This window comes from Leuciscus leuciscus (assembly GCF_965113295.1).
Source record: "Leuciscus leuciscus genome assembly, chromosome: 3".
Taxonomy (NCBI): domain Eukaryota; kingdom Metazoa; phylum Chordata; class Actinopteri; order Cypriniformes; family Leuciscidae; genus Leuciscus; species Leuciscus leuciscus.
The window spans coordinates 29,480,712-29,500,404 of NC_138727.1; the positions used below are offsets into that span (position 1 = coordinate 29,480,712).

Consider the following 19,693-nt stretch of genomic DNA (forward strand, 5'->3'; position numbering starts at 1 on the left):
GTGCACTGGGTCACAGTCAGTTTGTATTCATGCTGGAATACAAAAGGACCTCCCCAATTTGTTCCCACCTTCCCACAAGTTGGAAGCATAGCATTGTCCAAAATATCTTGGTATGCTGAAGCATTAAATTCCAAGTCCAACCCCTTGAAAACCAGCCACATTCCATTATCCCTCCTCCATCAAACTTTTTTATTTTTTGGCACAGTGTAGTCAGGCAGGTAAGGTTCTCCTGTTATCCGCAAAACACAGACTCATCCATCAGACAGAAATAGAGAAGTGTGATTCATCACTTCACAGAACACATTTTCACTGCTCCAGAGTTCAGTAGCTACTTGCTTTACACCACTCCATCCGACACTTGGCATTGTACTTGGTACTTGGCATGCATCAGTCAAGTGAGGTTGCCCAGCCATGGAAACCCATTCCATAAAGCTCCTCCCGCACAGTTTTTGTGCTGATATTAATCCTGGTGGAAGTTTGGAACTCTTCAGCTTTGGATTCTGAGTGTTGGCGACTTTTACACACCATGTGCCTCAGCACTCTGTGACCCTACTTTGTGACTTTATGTGGTCTTCTGCTTCATTGAGTTAATGCTGTTCCTAAATGCTTCCACAAACTCACTTATTGCAAAGGTGGCATCCTATCACAGTACCACGCTTGAATTCACAGAGTTCTTCGGAGCGACCAACTTTTTTCTAAAGTTTACAAATGTTTGTAAATGCAGACTGCATGGCAAGGTGCTTAATTTTATACACCTGTGGCAGCAATAGATCTGATTGAAACACCTGAATTCAAGAATAAATACTTTTGTCCATATAAGGGCTTTTCACATTTGAAATAGATAACCCTGGGTCACTCTAAACCCCGGGTAAACGGAATCCTGGGTTATCTTTATTCACATCTAACTGCTCATACTATACCCAGGGTTAACAATTAATCCTGGGTATTCATAAACTGCCGTTTCACACTGCACATTCCTAAACCCCAGGTTAAAGTCCTTATTTGCATATATGTGGTGTCAGTGTTGACTGGACAAACACAGCATTTGGCCTGTTTACATAAAGGGTATACCATTGTGCGTCCTCATATTACACATTATTGACTGTAATATCAAGTTTTTTCTGAGTGAGCTTTTCAAACTATAAGGGCAAGAATGAAACGGTCTGTTCTTCACTCCAATAGACACGTTTTCCATTGTCGTTTGACATGTTTCCTATCATACGCAGAAACGACTGTTTATATACATCGCGTGGTGTTTACATGACTGCCCAAAGTGCGTGAATATAAGGCACGTGATTGGTTGTCGGTTGCTAAGCATCTAGTTGTAACATTCTTACACTGCATAGTTTCACACTGTACAAGTTTGGCACTGCAATGCAGAGTTAACCAGTGTTAATTTTGACAGCAAATTTTGATTTAGTTTTAGTCATAGTCTTTTGACTAAAATGCCATTTAGTTTTAGTCATATTTTAGTCATCTGAATTGTTTTAGTTTTAGTCTAGTTTTAGTCGACGAAATACAACAAGATTTTAGTCGACTAAATCTACAGTAGATTTAGTCGACTAAAATATAATGGGTTTCAATTTAAATGCATTTATTTAGAATTTCTCTAAAATGTCCAAACCCATATACTCCCGGAAAAAACATATATTAACCTGCTAATATGAATGATTTTAAAGTTTGAACGTGCAATACAGATACAGATTTAACTACTGTAACTTAAAAAATATCTTAAAATTAAATAAAACCACTTTTCCTAAAGTAGAAAACAGTCTTCTTTTCAATGAATGATATATGAATTATTTATAACTACTTGCATACATCATTCTCTATTCTTTCAAGCAGACATATTTATTTGTATGAATTAAATATAATTTATCCTTATTAAAGCTATTAACGAGCAGTGAATGCTTTTCTCTTTTTCTTTTGTTGCTTGATCAATATTAAGGACACAGACCGCATTAGGTTTATTACCCACTGTCACTTTAAGACATCGGATCATGTCCAATGACATGCGGATCCAATGCACTGATGCACATAGATACACTCACAACTGTTTAAGACATAACCGACATAATTTACGTGAATACTCTCCAAAACGGACATTTAGACATAATATTTGTGTGTATTTGTCCATTCAGACACGAAAGAAAGCTCAATTCTGTACTCGCGCGCTGTATAGGATAGGTGTCTATGTGAATGGCTGCACGCTTCGGGTCGGGTGTGTGCGGACAGAAAACCGTACCGAATATAGCTCTTTTTTTTTTTTTTTTCGCCGTCACTCTTATTCAGATCTTCATGTCTGCTCTAATGATTCCCCCAGACGTTTACATGTTTTAACGTTTTATGAGACATGCAGCGCATGCCAACTCGTGTGCCGCTGGGTAGATCACGTTACAGTACAATTGTGCGCATCTACCACAAATGCAGGACATCAGACTGGATCGCTTCCCAAATCGTCACTATCTAACATTTTCGTCTAGTTTTTATTCGTTGACGAAAATGTCAATAGATTTTCGTCATAGTTTTTGTCATTCAAAACTAGTTTTTATTTAGTTATCGTCTCGTTTTCGTCTGTGAAAAAATGTCGTTGACGAAAATAATGACGAAAATTATTCGTCAACGAAATTAACACTGGAGTTAACACAGAAAAAGCGGTGCAGGGTTTTATAACCCCGGGTGAAAAGCGGTGCTAACCCCGCATCTAAATTACAAGTGTGAAACGCTCCTTTACCCGGGGATATAATCGGTGTTTAGAACGACGATAACCGATAACAGCGCAATGTGAAAAGCCCAGTACTGTATTTACTTGAAGTAGCCACTGATATTTTAAGTTAATATTTCAATAATTGAACATCACATTTGCATGTTCATGGTTCTCTGATGTTGGTTAAAGGTCACATGACATGCAAGTTTTTTTAGTAAGTGTTTTAATTATATTTAATTGTTTATATACAGTATATATATATATATATATATATATATATATATATATATATAAGGCTTACTATTATTACTATTTTAATGATAAAAATGCAGATATACAGTTTATTACTGTTGTAAATTACAATTGTCATGTAAAATAAAATACATAATTATAGGACTAATGATTATTTTATTTTATACTGCAAGTTACAATAATAATATACAAGTATTTATGTCTTAAATTCTTCAAATCCGCAAGATTTTATTTTGGCGGAATACTGGTGAAATGTTGTAAAGTTCTATCCCCAAAAAATTGTGGAGATGTGTAAATAAAGTGAACTTTCCACACATCGCTTTGCCAAAATGCACGTTAAACTCATTTTACATACAGAGATAACGTTTGTGAGAAGGCAAGGTGCTCTGATGCTGAAAACACTGTAAGCTGCATGTGTGTAAGTCAACAGACTATACAATTATTTCATTAAATCACAGCATTTGATCTGATAACACACTAAGGTATATCTTGATTTCAGTTTTATTTTGACTAACTGTGCATTTATTTATTTCGTTAACTCCCAAACCCCCTGCAGTTCCCTCACAAACACCTATTTTGGAAACCCTGCTCTACATGAACAGCGTTGTGATGCTGTCTGACTGGGAACTCGAAAGTTTTGAGAAGCTCTCTCAGAAACTCACAAACATATACATACACACCTTCCAGAAGCGTGCACAGAAGAGGTAGAAGTCCAGGACTCTCACTTATAAGCTTCAGTCCGTTCACACTGATAGTGATGTTATATAAAGCCATTAGCATCAATCTGCAAACAAAAATATAAAGTTACATACTTTCAGAAAGAAACACATACATCAACTTACGAAAATCATTATGTACAATAACAACTCAATTTCTTCTAAAAAACCTGCATGTGAAAGTAAGACTGCATATTGGCTCACGGGTAAAAAGAAAAATCTTTTAAAAATCTAGTTAAAACATTTTATTCATGACTCAAAAAATGTCATGTGGTGTAACCATTATGTAAAAAAAATATTTTTTTTTACATATTTTCCCTTACACCCTGAAAAGTCCACATCTTGTTTATTATTTTCACAAATAAATCATTTAAATCACAAATATCAGTCTCAGTCATTATCGGATGTGTACTTTTAAGTTGTGACATACACTTTGAGTTTTGGAAATACTCCTGGTTTCATTAGTCCCAGTAGCCGCATCAGAGTACCCAAAAGGACGTGGGCAGAAGAGGATAGGAAGTCTCGTCCACAAGACACAGCAGCTACATCTAAAACAAGTGAATAGATGAAATGACCATTTCACATGTTCTTGAGATGGTAATAATATATAAATAAGTCATGACCGTTAGATGGAACTAGTATTTAAAACAAACTCTATGCCCTCACTGGTAACAACGCCAGCCAGTGCCAGAACGAAATGATGCTCATGTGAGTTGTAACTCTGTTGTGGCTTTGCATCGTCATCCAGAAACTTGATGAACGACTCCAAGGTTTGATCTGCTATGCTCAGGAAGGGCTCCAGTTTACCCTGTGGACGTGTACATACAGAGTAAACCTACTCGGTTGAGGTAAAACAAATGTATCATCTTTTTTTCCCCTTCAAAACAGTTGTCACTTAAACTGGAAGTCATCGCTTAATAGTGTCCACTCTCAAAATGGTACAAACTTACATCAGCCAATATGTCTTTGATCGCTTCCTCCCTTTGAGATGCACTCCAGAGCAGGGTGCAAGACGCAGAGCCCAGCTCAGTGCAAAAGTCTTTCTGTTGCTGCAGCTGCTCTCTGCACTCCCATAACTGCTGCTTTAGAATCAGCTTCTCCTACAAATGTAGGAGATACTTACAAAACAACCTTCTTGACTCCTAGGCCCTTCATTGTCAAAGATAATAATCAAAGGTCCCCAAAATATTTCTGGTAATTTTTTTTTACTTTTGGCAATATATAACAAATGAATATATTAAAATGTGTATATTAATATGTTTGAATAATATAAATATAAATAAATAATTGAATTAAACTTCAGCAATTTCTACCTGATAAGATATTTTAGAGCTTGACATGTATATTGGTTAGTGTTTCCAATTCATTTGTCAAATTCATTTGTTTCAATTGTAATTCTTATTTTAAAGCTTATTTTGTCTTATTTTAAATAATTTGAGCAGGTGCTTTCTTAGAATCTTCCTATAAATCATGATGTTTCTTTTCAGTGTGGTCTCATCCTTTTCTTTACTCCTCTATTTTAATACCTGTTTCTCTCTTTGACAGTCGCTCAGTGCAGCATCTAGTCTGGAACGGATGTGCAGACAATCGTCTCTCTGTTGCTGCTGCTCACGGTCACTGCGTTCTTTAACTATAACAATCAAGAATTTTTAAATAAGTCAACAGTCAGAATTAACAGATAAGATTCACCATTTAGTATTGTTACAAATGCTGTTAAACAGGGTTGTGCACCATTCAGAACCGAATTGAGACGGTCTTTTCAATTTTGGTTCAGTTTCAGAATTTGTCCTGAATTTAAATTGATCTAGGGAACAGGATGCTAAATTGCAATTTGAATTTGAAAGTAGTACAAATGAATGGAATAACTGGAACTGTTAAATAGAAGAGTTTAAAATTAGAAGAGTTTGTCTTTGCAAAGACTAACTTTGATTGTTGGGCTTTAAGCTATGTTTTGAACAAGCTATATTGAACAAGTGACACATATTGTATAAGTACTGTAACTTTTGAAAACCATTGACCTTATTCACATCAGCGTTGTTAACGGGAATGAAAGCGATACTGTGAGGGATTTTCAGTGGATTGTACTGTCATTTAATGTGTTTTTGGATTGTTCTGCTGACAAAATGTCAGTAGACAAAAAGAAAAAAAAATCCAGACAACATAGCTGTGAAAAATTATAAGTGATCTAGGAGCTTTTTACAGCGGATGCCATTGAAAACAGCCAAGCTTTCATAAAAGTCATGGCACTGCTCTGAATGAGGTCTATAGTGGAAAAATGCTTTATTTTTTTTCAGAATGCATTGGTTGGTTTCTTTTAAATTGCAGTAGATTCCCCTTCCTGTTATTCCAATTTAAATTTAAATTCAACTTCCTGTGAGTTGTGGCCAGTTTAATTCAAATTCCAGCTCCTGAATTAAAATCTTTAGTTCAGCTTTATCTATACTATCGATGTCTATAGCATGTACAAAGAACATATTGTTTTCCTATTAGTCCATATTCTTGTGTCATAACTATGCGCTATTACTATAAAAGAGTTGTTGCTTACATGCGTCCAGAGACCGTCCTTTATGGATAGTATCAATAAAGTCACAATTGATCACTTTTGGCATAAACTCTCGTAGTGTTCTGACTTCTGCCTCCAGTTTCTCCAAGTCTCGCTTTCTGACTCGAACGAAGCAATCTGATCCCACATCCTTGAAACACACATGATCATTTTTGTTTACTGTTAGAGGTAGACAAACGTTACAAGTCTGACATTGGACAGGGCTATCTGCTGTACGTACGGTACAAAATTCCCCCTGAAGTGTATTGTGTATTATTGAACGTGTGTTAGTGGTGGAACAATGACATCTTGTGGTAATGCTGGTGGTTGCGTTAGTCTTGATACAACTATCGTTTAAAACGTCGTTAAAACTGAGAGTTGGTCTTAGAAAACGATTAAAATGCTTTTGTGGTGACAAAGTCTATTTGAAAAGCCTTGATATGCTTACAGGGGTATAGAAATATCAAACACACATTTAATTAGCTTACTAGCTTGCTAAACACTAGCTTTCATCCACTTAACTGAACTAATTTATCAGCAACAAACTTGAACTGGTAAAAATGGTAAAGTTACCTCTCCTACAGATGACAGAGACATAACATTAGCTGTATTGGTTGTTTTCATTTCAAAAAGTGCAAATTTGATAAAGACCTCTGGATTTGGACGAAATACCTCTGACCTATTAAAATGTTTAAACGATGTCTTTAGCGCCCTCCACTGTTCGGCGCAAAACAAGTCATCTCCCTGCTGTCACCCATCCCCCAAACAGACAGGGGCGCCTCCGGGAAGTTTTATAATGTGGACGCCAGAGGGGCAGAGTAAAAATCGATCACCGTGATTTTGCCTGTAAGACATGTCCCTGGATCAACATATTTGGAACAACATTCCCGTCCAAAAATATCCTTCGTTCTAACACTATCCCCACCCCTGAACCTTTCCCTACCCTAAAGTTATCCCCAAAATCAAAGGAAAATGACAGGTGAATAATACTAATGTAAAATCACCTAATCCTGGTTATAAGACTAAACTAACATTTTAAACTTGTTGATGTTGATCCAGGAAAACGTGGTACTTGGTGAAAACAAAAAGGTGAACGTGATTCATAGGTCGGATCGGACCTGTAACGGTTACTTCAAGGATTTATACTCTGATTAAATTATATTTTGACTTGCATGAAACCAGTTACTTTAGATGTTACCACATATAAAGCACACTATTGAGTTTACATTTAGACCGCCTCGCATTAATATATAATTTTGTATAATTATTACCTTACCACCATCATGCATTCACTGTGAAACGCGTATTTTGGTTTCGAACTGAGATCCTGAACACGCCTGGTGAGAGTCCATGACGAGTTTTTCCACACGTCATTACGTTGTCTAGGTCTGGGTCAACCTGATATCCAACCCCAGAAGAACTCCATCACGGGATTTTCAAACAGCCACTCAAGATACTTTTTGAGAGAGTGAGCGCCGTTCACTCGCAGTTCAGTCTCACTGCCTCCTTTGTGTGTGTGGTATGGACGGTGCTGCTATCTGAGCACAGCGCTCACCCCTAGGGCGTTCATAAGCCAAATAATTCGGGTTTTCCGCGTCACAGTAGAACTGCTGGAGCATGTCTGTAGAGCTGGAGCCCGGTTTCTCCAACGACGAGGTGCTGAACATACGTTACCCGCTTCACCGCGCATGCAGGGATGGAGACGTCGGCGTTCTGTGCTCGTTGCTTCAGCGCTCCACCAACCAGGCGGACCTGGTTGCCGAAGACTCGTTTTACGGCTGGACCCCCATTCATTGGGCAGCACACTTCGGGAAGGTAACAGAAAAACATTAATTTCATAGATGTATGTTTTCTAATGCAGTTATTTTCCAAGTAGCGTTACAGTGGCTTCCGGAGACGCGATGATTTAGGGAATAACGAGGGTGTATAACATCATTAGTCAGGGCAGGCGTGCTGTCATCAAGAACTGAACCACAACATGTGCACATACAAACAAAACTCAGATATGTTAACGAATCACATCAATAAGGCCATCGGCAGAAAACCGGTCATATTCGCAGCGGCTGCGTGCAAACTCACATGCTGGGTATGAGCAGAGATTAATCACTTAGTATGTTTTAACTGCGAGTGAGAGCATTATGATTTCTATCTGAGATGAAGCAGACTACAGTGGCTGTGTTGTCTATCTAAAGTGCGTAACGAGAATGTTGTTACGGATGAACCTGGCTAGTTATGTTGAATAGATGAAATCAAGCCGAGTATAGACATTACTGGTTGTTTCTTTGCTTCTGGATCACATTACTTGGACAAATCAACTTGCATGGACAGTGGCCAGGAAGGCTGCACATTAGGCGCCAGTATGCACAGGCGCGAGCTCACTGATTCATTCATTGGCTGAGCGGAGACCAATAAAACACCACGCGCCAAAAACGCAAATTTAAAATCCAAACTTTTTTTTGGCGAGTTGTTTTATTGTTGTCCATTTCTTTATGGGTTTTATTTTTTCATTTGTAAGAGTTCGATGCTATGCGTTTTAATTCATGATTTAGTTCATTTAAACATGGTTATTAAGCCTGCACAATAAACGTCAGTAATTACTGTCACTCGCTTTTTTTTTTTACATTACTTTTTTTTTTTTACGATGCTATGTTATTATGCCCAAATAGTCTAGTTTACAAATGCAAACCACAGTGACTTTATACAAATTCACTGCAGAGTGGAAGTGTTTACAGACACTGTTGACAACCTCTTATCCCTCTTGTTAAATAGTTCACATTTGATGACAATATTGATTTCAGTTTGCATGATCTTAGGCCAATGATGTGATGTAACATGAGATTATAGAGTTTTTTTTTTGTTCGTTTTTTTTTTGTGCAGAAAGATGCACTTCATGTGCTGATGAAAATGTCTACAATTAATATTGATGTTATTTCAAATACATCACCTCATTATTTTCATTATGGAAAAAAGGAAAACCCTTAGTCGTGTGGAACTATTTTTAGCATTATTCCTAATAGACGTTTCTACAGAAACCCTCTGAGCAAAGAACCAGTCCTGTAAAATGTGGCATGTTTTCCACACTTCAACACATTTGTCACTGGCTCAAATTCCTCAACTTTAGTCGTCTATGGCTTTAGTACAATTCTTTTTTTTCTTTCTTTTTTTTGTGATGACCATTCTATACCAAGTTCTGTACACTTTCTGTACAGTTTTTTACTATTCTTCGTATTTTACTAGTGATGTGTTGCCATACATTTTAGCCGCTTTATCCTCTCCCTCCTTTTTTCTAAGTTTCCAAATATTAGATGAGGAGAGGAGTGTAAATGTTTCTACTCCTAACATCTGCTGATCTTGAACATTTCACAGATATTTTGGCCATGAAGCAGTTTCAAACTGCCAACAGAGGTGGTAGGACTTGAAAATGTTTAAAGGATTTACTCCACAATTTTCCCACGTGTTGGAGAGTTTGATTGTCAAGAAGGGAGAACAGCCATAGAACAGGGTAATACGTTGCCCCATTGTAAATTATGTTGTCTTGTAGTGTAATAGATGGGCATCAAATGATAAAAGATAAAGCAGTCTTTTACAGCGTGAGTTTGCCCTTTACATTTCTACAAAAGGAAAGTAAACATACATTTACTAAGCTTTAAGGAATGACACAACACATATGATAAAAGTTTTTTAAAATGTGAATTCACCCTTTACATTTCTGTGAAATAAATGTTATAAGCACTGCATTAACTTGAACTTAAACTAAGCAAAACTTTAATGTGAAAATACACATAATACACACTTTTCCCATACAGACACAATGCAAAAAGAGAAAAGAAGGACCAAAGATAGGAAATTATCAAGATTTATGCAGTCAGAAAATTAAAGGGAGAGATGCACACACATGCAGAGTCAGTCTATACTTGTCTAGATGTCTCTGCTTACTTGTGTGTTTATTATAAACAGCCACTTCTAAAAAAGATGAGAATATTTTACTCCGTTCACCACTATGAAGGCTGATGCTATAAACTGTAGCTTGAGCTAAAGGCTCACTCCGCAAAGTCATTTCAATGGTTTGTTGATTTTATTTTTTTACTTTTCTGTCTGTCACAAACAGCTGGAGTGTGTTATGAGGCTGGTGCAGGTGGGATGTGAAGTTAATGCACGGACAACACGGTTCGCCCAGACACCGGCTCACATTGCTGCATTTGGAGGAAATCCAGAATGCCTGCTGTGGCTCTTACGCACTGGGGCTGAAATAAACAGACAGGTTGGTCCATGTACAATAATAGCTGGCGTTAGTGATGAGGGCAGTACTATACTATACTTGTATGCCAATATATAGGGATTGCGATGTCCTATATGTGACTTTATAAATGAGTTGAGATTTTATTATTTGTGGTGATATCAGCCTTATGATTTTTTTTTTTTTTTAAAGATGTCAAAACCAAACAGCTTGTAAACTGAATGTCACGTAATGTTGCATTTACTTCTGGTAAATGTCTCTAGCTCATTTGTCAGCTAGAAAAAATTATCTCTTCTTCATAAGATTTTCATAAATCTTTAATGAAAACAAGCTGTTATAGCCACTTTAAAATTTTTATATTTAAAGATCAAATTGGAGTAGAAACAATTATAACACAAATGTTAATATAAAACTTCCTTGTGTTATGTGCAGTTTAATTGATTATACAGTTATTGATTATTAACTAAACTTGCGGTTTTCAGATAAAACTAAACTCATTTCAGTTTCAGTGTTTTGGTAAAATACTGGTATTGTTACATTACTAGTTACTATCTTTGAGAAAGTGCCTTAAAGTTATCTTATCAGTTGCCGTAACTTATCATCCCTGCTTCCACTTCCTTCATTTCTCCATCCTCTCTCCGGTGTCCTGGTGCACAAATCTCTGCCAAACTGATCCTATTGCTAGGGATGATCCTCTCTGTGATAGACAGATCTTTGAATGGTGACGTCTTTCCCCAAGGGTTGAGCACTGTAGTCTGTGAATTAGCCTAAAGGGCATTAGAGGTTACTCACCCCTTAACAACAGATGAAGACAAGTAGACTAAGAAAAAAGTGACATGCATGACAGATTGTCATTTTCGATAAGTTTTCGTTTGTTAACATTTGTTGACTGCATTTGTTAACATGAACTAACAATGAACAATAATTCTACAGCATTTATTAATCTTATTTAATGTTAATCTCAACATTCACCTATACGTTAAGGACAAAAGTATCTGTTAACATTACTAAATGCATTGAACTATTGAGAACTTGAACTTTTTAATTAAGTAACATTTAACAAAATATAAAAATGGCTCACTGTTAGTTAATGCATTAAAGGGGTGATATAATGCTCTTTTCACAAGATGTAAAATAAGTTTATGTCCCCAGAGTGTGTATGAAGTTTTAGCTCAAAATACCCTGCAGATATTTTTATATAGCATGTAAAAATTTGAGGGTGAGCAAAAAGTACCGTTTTTGTGTCTGTCCCTTTAAATGCAAATGAGCTGCTGCTCCCGGGCACAGGGATCGGAGCTTCAAGAGCTCGTGTCCTTTTACCTCACACAGACATGCACTGAAAATTTCAAACCTTTAGCCTTTTATGTTCAAACCGGAGTCAGACAAATATGGAGAGACTCAAGAAGTGACACCATGTAGAATGCAACAGGACATTTCTGAATGGTTAGTTGATGAATTTATGTAGCTTATGTGTAGTTATCTTCTAGTCATTGATTAGCGCATTCTGTCATGATAATCTATAAATCGCATTCCCAGGGGTGGGGTTTATGTAAATTTTAGGGTTTGTAATGTCACTATCCCGGGAGGAAAGTCGTGTAGTCTAGGGCCGCAACGACGCGTCGACGTCATCGATTACGTCGACTATGAAAATACGTCGACACGCATGAAATGCGTCGACGCGTCACATTCATTATTTACGTTTAAATATCGAGTAATGGCGGCTTCTGCTCCCGCTCATGGTGAAAATGACAGACCACGATCATCCAAAGTATGGGAATACTTTAAACTACAGCCGAACAGAAAGGTGCTTTGTTCACTATGCAAACTATGCCCCATTCGGCGACAATAAAATGGACTTTAATTTATAACTTCAACTTAAATCTGTCAACGAAGCTTTCAGTGCATTTGCCAGTTTTTAAAAGTTGTGTATGCACATGTAGACTAGAGACCTGCACTCCCGCGGGACACAACACACAACGCAACAGAGTGCGGCGCGGGAACATAGATTCAATTCAATTCAATTCAAATTTATTTGTATAGCGCTTTTCACAATACATATTGTCTCAAAGCAGCTTTACAGAAAGTGCATTTCAGAAATGTACATAGAAAAATACAGTTAGTTAATCATGCATTAATTTAGGGCATAACATATTGCCGGTGTCGAGTCGTCTCCTCACGGGCTTCGAGTCGTCTCTGCATGGGTGTTGGGGCATCTGAAGTTTCCATGAGAGGCTGGATACAAACTGGAGCTGACGAACTCTAATTACCTCGGGACTATCGTCCCGAGATAACAACAGAAAAGCAGATGGGAAATAATTAGCGTAGCTGCTGTTCATAATATTAATGCATTCAATCTGATTCAACTGTAGTATAAAAGGTAAGTATTATGTGAATGCTTGGCTAAAGAGATGCGTCTTTAATCTAGTTTTAAACTGGGACAGCGAATCTGAGCCTCAAACAATATCAGGAAGGCCATTCCAGAGTTTAGGAGCTAAATGTGAAAATGCCCTCCCTCCTTTAGTGGTCTTAGATATCCTAGGAATGACCAGAAGCCTCGAATTTAGTGATCTTAAAGAGCGTGATGGATTGTAGGGCGATAGAAGTTCCGTTAAATACCCAGGAGCTAAACCATTTAGGGCTTTATAGGTCATTAGTAATACTTTGTAATTGATACAGAACTTAATAGGTAACCAGTGTAGAGATGATAGAATTGGTGTTATATGATCATATTTTCTTGACCTAGTAAGAACTCTAGCAGCTGCATTTTGGACTAACTGTAGCTTGTTTATTGAGGATGCAGGACAACCAGCTAATAAAGCATTACAGTAATCTAGTCACGAGGTCATGAATGCATGAACTAACTTTTCAGCATCAGAGACAGATAGCATATTACGTAGCTTAGCAATGTTTCTAAGGTGGAAAAAGGCTGTTCTTGTAACATATGAAATATGATTTTCGAAAGACAAGTTGCGATCTAGTATAACTCCCAGGTCTTTTACTGTAGCGGATAAAGTAACAGGACATCCTTCTAAATTGAAGTTGCATTGTAAGAGGTTTTGTGGGCAGTTTTTTGGACCCATAAGTAATACCTCCGTTTTATCTGAATTTAATAGCATAAAATTACACGTCATCCAGTATTTTATATCTTTAACACACTCTGTCAATTTATATAATTTATTGTTTTCATCCGGTCGTGATGAAATATATAATTGAGTGTCATCAGCATAACAGTGGAAATTAATTCCATGTTTTCTTATAATATTACCAAGTGGCAGCATATATATTGAGAATAGCAGAGGGCCTAACACAGATCCTTGTGGCACTCCATAGTTTACTGACGTTATCTTCGATTTTTTCCCCATTTAAGCAGACAAAATGGTAGCGGTCTGATAAGTACGATCTAAACCAGCTTAATGCCTATCCATGAACACCAGTGTAGTTTTGTAGTCGATCTAAGAGTATTTTGTGATCTATAGTGTCGAACGCAGCGCTAAGATCAAGTAAAACTAGTATTGAGATACAGCCTTGGTCAGAAGCTAGAAGTAAATCATTTGTAATTTTAACGAGCGCAGTTTCTGTGCTATGATGCGGTCTGAATCCTGACTGAAATTTTTCATAGATATCATTTTCTTGCAAGAAAGAGCACAATTGAGCGGACAACTTTTTCTAGTATTTTAGACATAAATGGTAGATTTGAAATGGGTCTATAATTTGCTAGGTTATTATGATCTAATTGCGGTTTCTTTATAAGAGGTTTTATAACTGCCAACTTGAATATTCACGGAACATGACCTAAAGATAAAGACGAGTTAATAATATTGAGAAGAGGCTCTTCCACTACAGGTAACACTTCTTTCAGTAGTTTAGTGGGTACTGGGTCTAATAAACATGTTGTTGGTTTAGATGCAATAAGTTTATTTAGCTCTTCCTGTCCTATAGTTGTAAAGCGGTGTAGTTGTTCTTGAGGGGCGATAATTGAGGCTGAATCATAAGACACCATTAAAGATTGTACATTTACAATTGTGTTTCTGATGCTTTCTATTTTCTCAGTGAAGAAGTTCATAAAATCATTACTTCTGAACTGTAACGGTATATTTTGCTCAGGTGATGTCTGTTTATTTGTTAGTCTAGCCACGGTGTTAAATAAAAACCTTGGATTATTTTGGTTATTATTTTCTATTAGTTTGCGGAGATGCTCAGCCCTGGCTGCTTTTAGGGCCTTTTTATAATGTGACAAACTAATTTAGAGGTCTTTAGAATCGCGTGGAAAGACAGTATGTTTCCATTTACTCTCTAAATTTCGAGTTTCTCTCTTGATAACATGCGTAGTACTGTTATACCATGGCGCTTTAGTTTTCTCTCTAACCTTTTTTAATCTAATTGGTGCAACGATGTCTAATGTACTAGAGAAAATGGTGCTCATAGTGCTAGTCATTTCCTCTAGTTCATCCGTTTGTTTGGGTTCACTGAGCAGCTGAGATAGATCAGGTAAGCTATTTGAGAATCTATCTATAGTGGTTGGAAGGATTGTTCTGCCTGGTCGATAACGTGGCGCAACATGACAAATTTCAGCAGTACGTAGTATGCAAGTTACCATGTAATGATCAGTGACATCATCACTTTGCGGTATAATATCTATATCGCTTGGATTGGTTCCATGTGATATAATTAAATCTAGCGTATGATTAAGACGATGAGTGGGACCAGTGACGTTTTGCTTGACCCCAAAGGAGTTTAATAAATCTGTAAACGCAGCCCCTAACGCATCATTTGGATTATCTACGTGTATGTTAAAATCTCCAACAATTAATGCTTTATCGACATTGACCAATAGGTCTGAGAGAAAATCTGCAAACTCTTTTAGGAAATCAGCGTAAGGCCCAGGCGGTCTATATACGGTAGCCAAGGCTAGAGATAATAGGGATTTATTTCTTACATCTATGAGTGTAACATTTAGTACAAGTACTTCAAATGAATTAAACCTGTGACCTGTTTTTTGAGTAACATTAAGAATGTCTCTATAGATTGTTGCAACACCGCCACCACGACCAATCAGACGGGGCTCATGCTTATAACAGTATCCAGGAGGAATAGACTCATTAACCCCTTAAACCCTAACCGTCCCGCCGGCGGGACGCCACCCCATGAAAAATATTCATAATCAAATTACTAAGCAACCACTGAATGGAACAACACAAAATAGGTATCATTTTAAAGCTTAGAATCTCAGCTTTTTAATGCATCTAATTACTTCGATCAACTCCTAATGATTGCAGAGTTATTCCACTAAATATGAGTGTACCCGCCGTAGGCGCCACCTAGCTGCAAAATTAATAATCATAATTTTTTTTCAAAAATATTACCTGGATCAACTTAAAATAGATGTCATTTGAAAGCTTAGAGTCTGAAATTTACAATGAATGTAGCCAATTTGATAAACTCCAATGTAGTGCTGAGTTATTTGCTGATAAATAGAAAAAAAATGTTTTCATAATTTATAAACTACTTTTTTGTACCACATACTGCAATATGTCAAAAACATCATACAGCTCAGATAGTCCTGTGTCATATGTCATTTGAAAGGTCTCAATGAGTAGAATACAACAAGCATAATTGTTCCAGGGTTTTTAATAAACTTGAGCAAGGTTTTTGTAAAATAACCCCTTAAGAGACCCATGTGTAAACCATATATGGATGCTGCATTTTAGACACATTTCCGCTTGTAACTTCATGAAACATGCTCCAATTGTGGAAAATGACACATCATTATTTACAGCAGATGCTTACAATTAAAAAGAGTCCAAACTCAACATAATCCATCACTCAGAACTAAAGATATTCCTCATGGAGTTCTAAAACACAAAAAATCCACTGATTCACGTAGCCTAGCAAGGTAGCTTAGACTTGGCCTTTTTACTCGTATCTTCATGAAACATTCGCCGATCATGAAAAATTATACATCGTTATTTACAGCAGGAGCTCACGATTACAAAGAGCTCAAACTTAATATATTCCATCAATCAGATCTAAAGATATTTCCTCATGGCGTTCTAAAACAAAAAATACCTCAGACGCGCCTATCCTAGTATATACTCATGAAGCACTCGCGTTTGGTTTTCACTTATAACTTCACAAAGCATGCACAGATCGTAGAAAAATGCACATCATTATTTTCAGCAGACTCTCACGATTAAAAAGAGCCCAAACTCAGCAAAATCCATCACTCAGATCTAAAGATATTCCTCGTGGGAGTTGTAACACACGAACCACCACCGGCGCGCATAGAGCATTTATTATAGATGTAGCACTTGTCGCGTTTTAACTCATAACTCAATGAAGCATGCATCAATTGTGGAAAATGGCACATCATTATTTACAGCAGATTGTTAAGATTAAAAAGAGCCCAAACTCGCCATAATCCATCACTCAGATCTAAAGATATTCCTTATGGCGTTCTAACACAAAAAATTCCACAGGCGGATCTATGAAGTAGCAATAGCAGTGATGCGATGTTGTTTTGATGTGACGTTTCAGCTCATAACTCAATGAAACATGCATGTATTGTGAAAAATCACACATCTTTATTGACAGCAGATTCTCACGATTACAAAGAGCCCAAACACAACATAATCCATTGCTTTGATCACGAGATATTCCTCACGAAGTGATGCATACTTGGCTAAAAAACAAGTCTCTCATCCTCCCGGGGTGCAAAGTGTTTTCCAGTTTTCCCGGAACCATCCGTGCTCGATTTCAAACGTGGAATAACACAAAATATGTATCATATTAAAGCTTAGAATCTCAGCTTTTTAATGCATCTGTAAGGCCCGCTATATTGGCCCAATCTCCGGTTCGCCAATACACGGGGAAGGTTATCACGCGTTCTGTCCTCACTCATGCAAAGTATTGGTTGGTTAAATTTGCAATACATTAATCATGTACTCACTCGTTAATTCATCTGACTCCATAAATGAAAGGTTTTAAAGGGGTGGTTTACTGCTTTTTTTCTTTGCATGATTGTGTTTGTGGGGTGCAATATAACATGTCTTCAGGGTTTTTTGTTTTTTTTAAGTCTTATTTTTCATAAATTTCACCTTTATTGTAAGCTGCTTTCTCCTCTGTCATTTGAACGACTGGTTGACTTCCTGATTCTATGAAACCACTCCCTCGGAAACAGGCAATGGGCTCAGATTGGTTAGTTGGGCCGGTGTGTTGTAATTGGCTAAACTGCGTAGTGCATGTTGTCCGGAAACTTCACGCCCATTACCTTTACGGGCGAAAGTTGCATGTGCTCCGGTCAAATGTAAATAATGGTGTCAATACTGCCGTATCAGTTTGAGCCAGATCAGACCCAGAAAGCGGCAATGAAGAGAGTCAAGCAACCTCCGCAAACACGGCTCTTACAAAACGTTTCTGAATGGTAAATTTTTTATTATTATTGTTATTCTATTCTAATCTACTATTATTATATATGAATTCCGATATGCTGTTACTTGAAAATGCTACTGCTGCTTGTTAGCTTTTGAGATACGGTTTTCTCCTGATTAAACATTTAATATAACTGAATAAATGACTGAGTAATACAGTTTTTTAAAGTTATTGTTTTAACTTCAGCAGCTGAAGTTTGCTGTTGCGATTAGGCTATATAATTTTTTGTAACTTTATACACGTTTGTCTTATACACACAAAATAGCATCGAACTAACTGGCTATAAACAAACAGCGTTGGCATTGGTTTACGTTCCTGATCAAATCGATCGTCATAAAATATACATGGAAAATACATTTACAAAATTAGTACATAATTACAAATTCAGGTTCAAAATGTTTGTACGCGTTTGTACGTGTAAGTGGCTACTGAAGCCAGCGCTGGCATTTGTTTACGTCCTTGATAAAACTAAAACATTACGTCTGAAATTATACATGCAAATACATTTAAAATGATTAAGTCTTACTTACAGGTTGTGGCCCAACAACTGTTGTCTCTGGTTGTAAAGTTGGAACTGCTTCATGTTTTAGTAAGAGTTTCTTGTTGAATCCGGCATTGAATTCGTGGAGATTCTGGAAGCTGTCTTCCGTAAAATGCGCAGCACAGAGAGCTATTACGATTGACATTTTCAGGAACATAATCAAACATAAATTTTAGCCATTGTTGACGAACTACAGCGTCCATATGAAGCCCGAACACAGAAGACCTGGCAGCTGGGTGAAAATAACACACTTTCGACGGCATGGCTACAGCTCTCCACTATAACTCTTCCTCTTCGACAAAGCCGCAGAAATATGGCCATGCCCCCTTTTTTGCATGGGTTAGCTACGTATAAAACCCGGGAAGTATCTCGTTGTAGTCCCATTCGAGTCGTTTTTGTAGGCATTAAACTTCCTGATTTTTAAAAGACGATATCTCTGCTTACGTTGAACTTTCAGCGCAGCAACTTTGCAGATAATGTTCATGCACCAACAGCAACATTACACACTATTTAAAATGAAAAAAGTGAAATCACAATCAACCACCCCTTTAATAATCTGCCTCACTAAAAGTGAACGAATGTTTGACTATTCCTTTAACCATTAAATGAACAATGTCAAAATCAGTTATAATAATCATATGTAACAATTTAATATTTCAGATATCAGAGATCAATTCCACAATCAATTCAAATATCTAAAACATGGTTATACATTGGTTACATCAAATAGTCTTACCCAGCTTGACCAGAGAGAGAGAGAGAGAGAGAGAGAGAGAGAGAGAGAGAGAGAGAGAGAGAGAGAGAGAGAGAGAGAGAGAGAGAGAGAGAGAGAGAGAGAGAGAGAGAGAGAGAGAGAGAGAGAGAGAGAGAGAGAGAGAGAGAGAGAGAGAGAGAGAGAGAGAGAGAGAGAGAGAGAGAGAGAGAGAGAGAGAGAGAGAGAGAGAGAGAGAGAGAGAGAGAGAGAGAGAGAGAGAGAGAGAGAGAGAGAGAGAGAGAGAGAGAGAGAGAGAGAGAGAGAGAGAGAGAGAGAGAACCTATCCAATTCCACGTCCAGCCAAGAAGAAGCGACAGAGAGAGCCAGAACACCTTCCTTTATCCTCTGACCAGGTGAGAAGGGGGATGGGGTGAGACCATCCTCAAATGGCTTCTATCCCACAGAAGGGGGGTTGCCTTATCTGGCATTATCTCTAAACCAGTTTCCTATGAACTTCTATAAACCTTATTTCCTTTTATTTTATCTATCTGGATATGAGATATCTGTACCACTCAC

At 37.3% G+C, this 19,693-nt stretch overlaps 2 protein-coding genes and 2 long non-coding RNA genes across 9 annotated transcripts in view; 2 read left to right on the forward strand and 2 right to left on the reverse strand.

Annotated features, from left to right (window-relative positions):
- LOC309495663 overlaps window positions 1-2,587 on the forward strand; it is a 157,761-nt gene extending 155,174 nt beyond the window's left edge. The window contains exon 2 of the long non-coding RNA XR_014204771.1: window positions 1,383-2,587. This is a non-coding gene — a long non-coding RNA (uncharacterized lncRNA). The remainder of the gene's footprint in view (window positions 1-1,382) is intronic.
- hsf2bp (heat shock transcription factor 2 binding protein) overlaps window positions 1-7,620 on the reverse strand; it is a 60,214-nt gene extending 52,594 nt beyond the window's left edge. For 2 of the 5 annotated variants that reach the window (XM_082165442.1, XM_082165437.1), the window contains exons 1-7: window positions 6,791-7,066; window positions 6,221-6,368; window positions 5,202-5,305; window positions 4,626-4,775; window positions 4,342-4,483; window positions 4,106-4,223; window positions 3,640-3,743 (exon numbers count right to left, since the gene is read on the reverse strand). In XM_082165442.1, the coding sequence (XP_082021568.1) occupies window positions 3,640-3,743; window positions 4,106-4,223; window positions 4,342-4,483; window positions 4,626-4,775; window positions 5,202-5,305; window positions 6,221-6,368; window positions 6,791-6,841 (817 nt within the window). In that variant the 5' untranslated portion in view covers window positions 6,842-7,066. Of the gene's footprint in view, window positions 1-3,639; window positions 3,744-4,105; window positions 4,224-4,341; window positions 4,484-4,625; window positions 4,776-5,201; window positions 5,306-6,220; window positions 6,369-6,790; window positions 7,071-7,488 lie in introns of those variants that run through there. The other 3 variants (XM_082165440.1, XM_082165439.1, XM_082165438.1) reach the window with 3 other exon arrangements.
- A 69-nt stretch (window positions 7,621-7,689) lies between these two features.
- The window catches only part of ankrd10a (ankyrin repeat domain 10a), a 30,681-nt gene continuing 18,677 nt past the window's right edge, over window positions 7,690-19,693 (forward strand). The window contains exons 1-2 of one of the 2 annotated variants that reach the window (XM_082165427.1): window positions 7,690-8,032; window positions 10,326-10,478. In XM_082165427.1, coding sequence (XP_082021553.1) covers window positions 7,835-8,032; window positions 10,326-10,478 — 351 coding nt within the window. In that variant the 5' untranslated portion in view covers window positions 7,690-7,834. The remainder of the gene's footprint in view (window positions 8,033-10,325; window positions 10,479-19,693) is intronic. The other variant, XM_082165428.1, reaches the window with a different exon arrangement.
- Window positions 12,466-19,313, reverse strand: LOC309495665. Its single transcript, XR_014204772.1, has 2 exons — window positions 15,773-19,313; window positions 12,466-15,717 (listed from the first exon to the last, which is right to left on the reverse strand). It is a non-coding gene; the product is annotated as an uncharacterized lncRNA (long non-coding RNA).